This window comes from Mus caroli, unplaced genomic scaffold, assembly GCF_978045245.1.
Source record: "Mus caroli unplaced genomic scaffold, Mus_caroli_1 scaffold_15, whole genome shotgun sequence".
NCBI lineage: Eukaryota > Metazoa > Chordata > Mammalia > Rodentia > Muridae > Mus > Mus caroli.
Genome location: NW_028227270.1, coordinates 67,112,027 through 67,120,436, shown reverse-complemented (window position 1 = coordinate 67,120,436; position 8,410 = coordinate 67,112,027). Strand labels below are relative to the sequence as shown.

At 45.2% G+C, this 8,410-nt stretch overlaps 1 protein-coding gene across 1 annotated transcript; it reads right to left on the bottom strand.

Moving 5' to 3' along the window:
* Window positions 1-241: 241 nt before the first annotated feature.
* Window positions 242-4,048, bottom strand: LOC147000964 (uncharacterized). The gene is made up of 2 exons (XM_085830746.1): window positions 3,999-4,048; window positions 242-3,774 (listed from the first exon to the last, which is right to left on the bottom strand). The coding sequence occupies exons 1-2, from the start codon at window positions 4,004-4,006 to the stop codon at window positions 345-347; spliced, it is 3,438 nt and encodes a 1,145-aa protein (XP_085686872.1). The 5' UTR covers window positions 4,007-4,048; the 3' UTR covers window positions 242-344.
* Window positions 4,049-8,410: the final 4,362 nt, after the last annotated feature.

Below are 8,410 nucleotides of genomic sequence, written 5' to 3'. Positions count from 1 at the left end.
AGCCCCTGTACTCCTGAGCAGGAGCCCAAGGAGTACACAAGCTGTTAATACCAACATGCATGAAGGAACCTTCCCCTGCTCCATCACTGTAGGACAGAAACAGCTCTGCTCAAAAGCAGGAATGTGAACCAGGTGTCATTTCCTTTCTGGGAAGGAGCCATGAGCACAGAAGGATGAGCTCGAGAAAGAAAAAGATTTTTGTCGGAAAAACCGAAGTTTATTACCAGGAGGCACGGGGGAAACGATGACTGGGCAGATGGGGCATCTTTTAGAACCTCCTGGTGTGTGGAGGCATGGGTGGCCTGAGCCACCTGCTCCTTGACCTTATTCTGGTCTACTGGGTTTCAGAGGCTCTCTGGCCAGCAACACCTGAGTGCCACTGGATTCCAGTTCTCCTTGATATTGACTGGATGGTTCTCTTTGGAACTTATACGGCAGCCAACACCCATTCTTTTAATTGTACTTTGAAGTGGGTCAAAGGCTTTATGGGTAAAACCAGCCTCCTCTTTGTCTCCAATTTGTGTGTATCTGAAGGAACGTTGGTGTCCCTCAGGACTTCTATGTGAACAGTGCCCTAATCCAAACTTGATCCTAATTTTGCCAGGTGTACAGGCTCTCTGGACAGCAAGGTCTGGCTTCTGCTTGTCTCCAGTTACCCTGTACCTACATGGATTTTCATTCCCTTTGGGAGTAGGTAACAGCTTAAAGGCCATTTCTTTCTTCACTTGCTTTGGATGTTGTTCATAGGCTCTCTGGGCATCAACTCCTGAGTGCACTTTGTCTCTACGTCTCATGTATGTAAATGGACGGTTGTGCTCCTCTGAGCTGGCATGGCCACAGCTCATCCTGCTTGCTGCTCTGTTATGGTGTGTGTTATACAGACTCTCAGAGGTCTGGGATGAGGAACCCAGCTTGGATCTCAGTGATTCCACTTTACCCCACTCTTTTACCTTTGATTGCTTCCCTTCAGTGTTCTCTAAGATCTGGGACAGAATATTTGCTAGGTATGTAATTTCACCTAGCATTTGGTAGATGGACTCTTTTGTTGTTACAACCTTCTGTGTCTGCTCAGTAGCTGGTGGGGAGCTAGAATTCTTCAGAATATCCTGCTGTCCCTTGCATTTTGTGCTAAGGTTTCGACACAAAAAAGCATTACTTAGGATTTTCTTCGGAGAGGTCTTAGACATAGCCTCTCCTTTTTCTGGTATCCAAGTCTTGGCTGTATCCTGGAGCTCGGTGGAGCTCGGGATGGAATGTCTTACTCTCACATGCCTTTCTCCCTGACGTATGCTTGTAGATCTTAGAGTGCTCTGCCTCTCTTCATGGAAGTGAAACCCATTGAGATCTAGCACTTTGTTCTGATCCTTTGGAACACTGATGTTGCTCTTCTGTGTTGCATGCTTGGCCATTTTGGGATCAGTACTTGGCGTCAGACTGCCTTTTCCAATGCCTCGGATGGTCCTGATCTGTTGGGGATTTGCTGCCTGGAAGTAGGAAGTAGGTCTCTGAAACCTCAGGTATCTCAGCAATGGATCTGGATGGGACTTTGTGGCCCCATGGCTGGAAGCAGGTAGAGGGGCTCTTTGGTTGTCCTGAGCCTCTGCAGTTGAGTGTATAAACTCACCTCTCTCTATCCTCACAGCAGATCCAGTTTTCATCCTTGTCCCTCCTGGATCCTGGTGATGTAACTTTTCCAGGACCCTGGGAGCCTTGGAATCACAGATGGGTGAGGCGGGATACACAACCTGGGGGAGGTTTGAGGCTGGAACTCCAGGTGGGGTCAGATTCCTTGCCACAAGCATCTGCAGATTGGGTCTCCTGTGTTTCATTGGAAGGTCTGTGATGTGTGATGCTGGCTTAATTTTGGTCTTTGCCTCAAGCAGGGAATAGTGCTCAGCTGGTTTCATGTAGGGCCACTTTTCTGTCCTCAGTGCAGGTTTCCTGAGTCTCAGCTCCTTCCCAGGGCTGCTGCTTACTGTGCCAGGCACCTTTTGTGCCCCAACACCAAGGTCCTTTTTGATGGTGTTATGCACATCACATTTTGCTATGTTCTTCTTTAAGGGCAGCCCTGTAGGCACAGGCCCCTTCCATTTCCTGCATTTGTAGGGTTTGGCTTTGAAATTGGAGGGCTGGGCAGTCTGGGAGAGTTGAGGCCTGTTCTTGCAGCAATGAACCGTGGTAGATGGGAAATGTCCCTGAACCTTGGTTGGTTTCCTGTAGGGGAGGAATCTGAATGTGGTTCCTTGTTGTTCTTTCCAATTTGTTGTATTTTGGTTACCTACCAAGTTTGGTGTCACAAGTTGGTGAGGTAAGGGCTGATACTGGGAATGCTGTGGAAGTCCTTTAGCCTGGGATGGAGCTTCCTGTGTTTGTTTTGGAGTGGATCTTGGGAGGATTTTGTTTTCTTGGATTGGTTTCTCACCTACCAAGTTTGGTGTCACAAGTTGGTGAGGTAAGGGCTGATACTGGGAATGCTGTGGAAGTCCTTTAGCCTGGGATGGAGCTTCATGTGTTTGTTTTGGAGTGGATCTTGGGAGGATTTTGTTTTCTTGGATTGGTTTCTCACCTACCAAGTTTGGTGTCACAAGTTGGTGAGGTAAGGGCTGATACTGGGAATGCTGTGGAAGTCCTTTAGCCTGGGATGGAGCTTCGTGTGTTTGTTTTGGAGTGGATCTTGGGAGGATTTTGTTTTCTTGGATTGGTTTCTCACCTACCAAGTTTGGTGTCACAAGTTGGTGAGGTAAGGGCTGATACTGGGAATGCTGTGGAAGTCCTTTAGCCTGGGATGGAGCTTCGTGTGTTTGTTTTGGAGTGGATCTTGGGAGGATTTTGTTTTCTCGGGTTGGTTTCTCACCTTCCAGGTTTGGTGTCACAAGTTGGTGAGGTAATGGCTGATACTGGGAATGCTGTGGAAGTCCTTTAGCCTGGGATGGAGCTTCGTGTGTTTGTTTTGGAGTGGATCTTGGGAGGATTTTGTTTTCTTGGATTGGTTTCTCACCTACCAAGTTTGGTGTCACAAGTTGGTGAGGTAATGGCTGATACTGGGAATGCTGTGGAAGTCCTTTAGCCTGGGATGGAGCTTCGTGTGTTTGTTTTGGAGTGGATCTTGGGAGGATTTTGTTTTCTCGGATTGGTTTCTCACCTTCCAGGTTTGGTGTCACAAGTTGGTGAGGTAATGGCTGATACTGGGAATGCTGTGGAAGTCCTTTAGCCTGGGATGGAGCTTCCTGTGTTTGTTTTGGAGTGGATCTTGGGAGGATTTTGTTTTCTTGGATTTGTTTCTCACCTTCCAAGTTTGATGTCATAAGTTGGTGAGGTAATGGCTGATACTGGGAATGCTGTGGAAGTCCTTTAGCCTGGGATGGAGCTTCCTGTGTTTGTTTTGGGGTGGATCTTGGGAGGATTTTGTTTTCTTGGATTGGTTTCTCACCTACCAAGTTTGGTGTCACAAGTTGGTGAGGTAATGGCTGATACTGGGAATGCTGTGGAAATTCTTTAGCCTGGGATGGAGCTTCCTCAGGGTCACTGTCATCACTAAACCTCACAGATTTACGTCTTCTCAAGGAAGGGCTTCTGAGCTCATGGGCAGTAGCCACAACTGATTCAAAGTCAGTAGAGAACGTACCCCAGAGAAATGGACTGAGATTGTTTTGTGAAGGATGCTCTAGGACCCTGAGATAAGAGGACAGCTGTGAGAGAGGAAGAGCATCCATGTTCAGTCTGAGGTTCGCAAAGGGTTGTGGTGTGAAGTCCAGGTAACATTGCTTGTTGGGACTGCCAAAGACAGGAGGCAAAAGCATCAGCCCCAATCAGAGGATCAAGAGGCCCATCCGTCTCTGTAAATATGGCACCTCCATCGCCTACATATCCTATGCCCCTTAGTCTCATATCCAAGAAGATGCCTTCAAATCCCACCCTGCATAGCATATTCAGAATGAAGATGCCCAGACCCTGAGCCCACATCTGGTATGAAAATTCCATAGGACAAAGATTCTTACATTTCCATATGTTGTGATAGAGTCTTGGTCTCTTCCTCCTCTTTTCCTCCTTCCTTACAACCTGGAGATAATTAAGTAGGATCAGGATGAGGAATGAGAACACACAGGAGTGAGGCAACCTCTTGTGACTCCCCATGCTAGGACTCTAGTGCTCAAGCACCATAACACAAGGACAGAGAACTGAACCTGAGCAAGGGGAATGGAGGGGCCTCATCTCTCCATGTACACTTTTCTTGCCCCTACCTCAACCTTTATAATTCCACTTACAACATTGTAATAGCCACAGGATCTGAAAGAGAAATGCATTTGAGAGGTTGAAGCTACCTGCTGTCAGGTGAACCTGAGTCCCCCCCATCCAGGGTCACAAATCACTCTAGTGCCTTGAACAACACTCCCATGTGTAGCACCCATCCCAGGCCAACCACAGCTCCTTTCTATCCCAAAACCTGGGGGTTCCATGATTTTCCTTTCCAGAAGCCTCCACGTCTTTCTTGCATACCATGTCCTCTTCACTAAAGGCTAGGCCAGAGGGAATGTCTCTCCTCAGGAAAGCATAAGCCTACCTTTTCTAGGAGCAGTTTTCTTACTCGTCTTCTTCTGCCCCCTCTTCACATCCTGCCAGTTAGAAACAACACACATGAGCTGGAGACCTTTCTTCCTTCTTCTGGTAGACAAGCTTCCTGCTCTCTTTGGTCCTCAAATACATGAAATCTGCATTTTCCAGGAAGTGTTCTCTCATCCATCCTTGACTCACTCATACTGTGCATAAACACATTTCCTTGTCATCTTGTTGGAAAAACAGAAGAAGGCACTGTCTATGCCACAGTTACCACAGAAGTCCACAGTTAGTGTTCATCCCACAAGCACCTACCCAAGGCTGAGCTCTGCAGCTGTGTCTGGGATGTCAGGTGATACCTACTTTCTCAGAGCTGAGGAGACTGAAGCCCTGACCTGAGGCCCTTGGTCTCATCACCTGCTTCACATCAGCTCAGTACAATCAAAAGAAGCGCCTGAACAGAGGACTGATGATCTCCTCTGAGCTTCTCCTGTCCCCCCCCCCAACTCTGAAATGCAGTCTGTTCATGGAGCCTCACTCATCCTTAGTGGCCTCTCTGTCACCATGTACAGGTGGTCTGTGAGCTTCCTGAAGACACCTCAGGACCACTCTCACCTCTGCCCTGCCTGTCAATCCCATCAGACTCTTTCTAGAGATTTCCTCTTAATGTCTGTAGCTAAACATAAGCTACTTTCTTTGTCTTTCTTCCAATCTTCTCCACCCTTTTCCTTCCACCCATTCTATCCCCTAACAGTTGGTAGTAAGGGGGAGAAAACCATAGAGGGGAAATGGATAGTCATTATTAGAATACTTTCTGCTGATTGTGGGACGGGGGTTGAGTTCCTTGGGGATATTTCACCTTCACTGTCAATATATCCTATTTCTATTTCTTCTTGTCTTCTGTCCACATAACTGCTGATCAAAGTACAAACACAAGCAAGCAATAAAAACCAACATCAAAGGACAACCCACCATGTCTCCCAGGAACTAGCATTTATGTAGTCTCTGAAACATCCCCAGAATCACTAAAGCTACCAGAACAGAGAAACTATCATCTTCTAGCAAAATCGTGCCCTGTCTTGAACATCAGGCAAGTCATACTCAGCTGCTGTGGATATTTTGAAGCAGCCCCATATCTCATATCTGATACTAAAACAAAAGATTATATTCTGTTACTTTTTTTTTTTTAAATGTCACTAAACCAGCTTTCCTAGAAAATGTGAAAGCAACAGCCATGAACAACAGACTGCTGCTCCAGTGTGTGTGAACTAAGGTTCTCCTCACCTGTGGTTTGTCCCATACATTCTCAGATGCTGGTGACACTGGGTACTCCTTCAGGAAGGGGATAAGTAGGAAAAAGAGCCCAACTCCACACATAAAGCCAATGGTCATGTCCATTGCTATGTCCATGGAGCTGGGGCTCATCCATGAATCAATAATGCTATTCATCAGAGAGAGAAAATTCTCCATCTTCTGAATCGCAATGCAGCTCTCAGGCTACTGAGTCCTTGAGTGCAGTGTGAGATGTGTCAGGAGGGCTCAGGGCACATCACACAGGTGTGGCCTCCTCATCACAAAGGCCTGCTGGCAGTAGTGAGGCTGCCACAGCCCCTCCCCAGCCTCCAGGAGAAGGTCACCTCCTGTGTCCTTTTCCTGCTTCCTTTTTCCCAAATCCTGCTGCTGAGTCAGGCATAAATAGACCTCTGGCCATGTGTTGTTCCTTATCCCTGAGTATCAGTGCTCCTCTGTGTAGGCATTTGTTTTGTTCAGCCTACTTTAACAAGGGTTAAATTCCCTCTAGCCCACAAACCACCAGATGAAGTGGGAAAGAAAGGTTGTTAGGATATGGGGGAAGCAGACCTGTATAGAAATCTTTCTACTGGGCAACTACAAACTTTGTTGGTCTTAGTCCAGTTCCCTAGCAAACACCAAACAGGAGTCAGTTCCTGCAGACCAGACCACTGGGCAGACACCACACAAGAGTCAGCGAGGGCAGTTGAATGTAGACGAATCTGTGAGACTGCCAATGAGGTCTGAGTTCAAGGAAGCAGCAAAATCCTCAGGAATCTCAGTAGAAGTTCTTTGGTGAGTTTCTCTGTAAGAGGACTCCATGGGTGAAGCTCAGCAATTGTAATGTGAACCAATACAAGCTTTACACCTGCAATGAGTAGCAAAATGGAGCGAGGCAAACCAAACCTCAAGCTCCAACTTTCTGTGGGATCATATTAATGATCCATCTAAACATTATTTGTCATTTCATATGTTTCCTATAGGAAACATTCTTTCACCTGTGTCTGCTTCAGCCAAACATTCTTTCAGGTGTATTTCAGGTGTCAACCAGAAAGTTACATTGTATGTTTGCCTCCTAGAAGATACCTACATGAGTAGATCAGGTTCTTAGTTTTTGAGAAAGTGAGCTTCTCTGTGGAACTTGAGTTGTTTCTTTGATATTGTCACTGTCACGCTGTCTTCTGTCTGCAGAACCCTATCTGTTCATTCTGTGATCACAGATTGTCTCAAGTCCGACACAAAGCTTCCTTTTGTCACTTATTTATTTAGATTTGTTACTATTTAATATAATCAAAACTAATGTACCTTTTTGTCTTCGGGTACAGAATTTTATGAAAATGAAATTCATTTCCTAACCATAAGAATGCATGTGGCTAATTAAGAACCAAACCGCCTATGATAGTTTGAATGCTTAGTAGTGTTTGCATACTTTCCTTTAATATTCAAATTTTCAAATTAGCAAACTCTAATAGAATTTATTTAGGTATTTTTACAATGCCTAATTGTCTTGCCATTGGGAGTAGGACCACAATCACCATGGATGTGCATGGATGTCCTTGGAAGGATGTAGACAGCATCCTTTGAGTCCAGGCTCAGAAATATTACACCAGAGCCTATGGTAGTTCTATTTTCAGGAAACTCTCTACCAATATCCACCATGGCTGTTCTAGTTTACACACCCAATTGCAGCTTCTGACATGTCCCTTCCCTCATCGTTGCTAAAATTTCTCCTTTTTTTTTTTTAATCTTAGGTGTTGTCATTAAATAAAATGGTATCTCAGTGTTGCCATAATCTTAACTACCTGAAGGCAAAAAATATTGAAGTATTCCCTGTTGAGAATTTTCCATTATGCTCTGTACCTTATTATATGATTGGGTTATTTTGTCTGTTGCTATCTAATTTCTTGTATCTTTATATATTCTGAAACTGAATTAACCTGAAAAGCTGAGAATGTTGAAGTATTGGTAGAGTAATTATCATCCCCTGTGTATTACCTTTTAAAAACTATTCTTTAGTCCTTTATTGATTGGTTTAATTTTGATATTTAGTAAACACCATTGTTTGTAGATTCTAAATGTTCAGGCCACACACAGAATTTCATTGGTGGGATGATCTCTGACCATCTATGCCTGAGATGCCAGCTTCTTTTTCTGTACAAGACCTTTCAATTTCATGTTATTCCATTTTCAATTTTTAGGCTCTTTTCTGTGCTATTTGAGTTCCTTTATTCCCATTAAATTTTTACTCACTTTACATCCTGAATGTAATCCCTTCTTCCAGTCCCATCCTCACAGATCTCTCTGCCCATTACTCCCTTTCCTTCTCATCAGAGAGGGCAGACACCCCCCCCCCTTGGGTACCAACCAGCCTCAACAATCAACTGGAAGCAGTGCATCCTGTGCCACTGAAGCTCACCTAGGCAGTGCAGCTGAGGGAAGGGAATCCAAAAGAGACAACTCCTGCTCAAATTTTCAGGGACCTGCATGAACTCTAACCTGCACACCTGCTACAAATGTGTAAGGGGCCAATTTCCAAACTCTGCAAGCTCTTTGGTGGTGATACAGT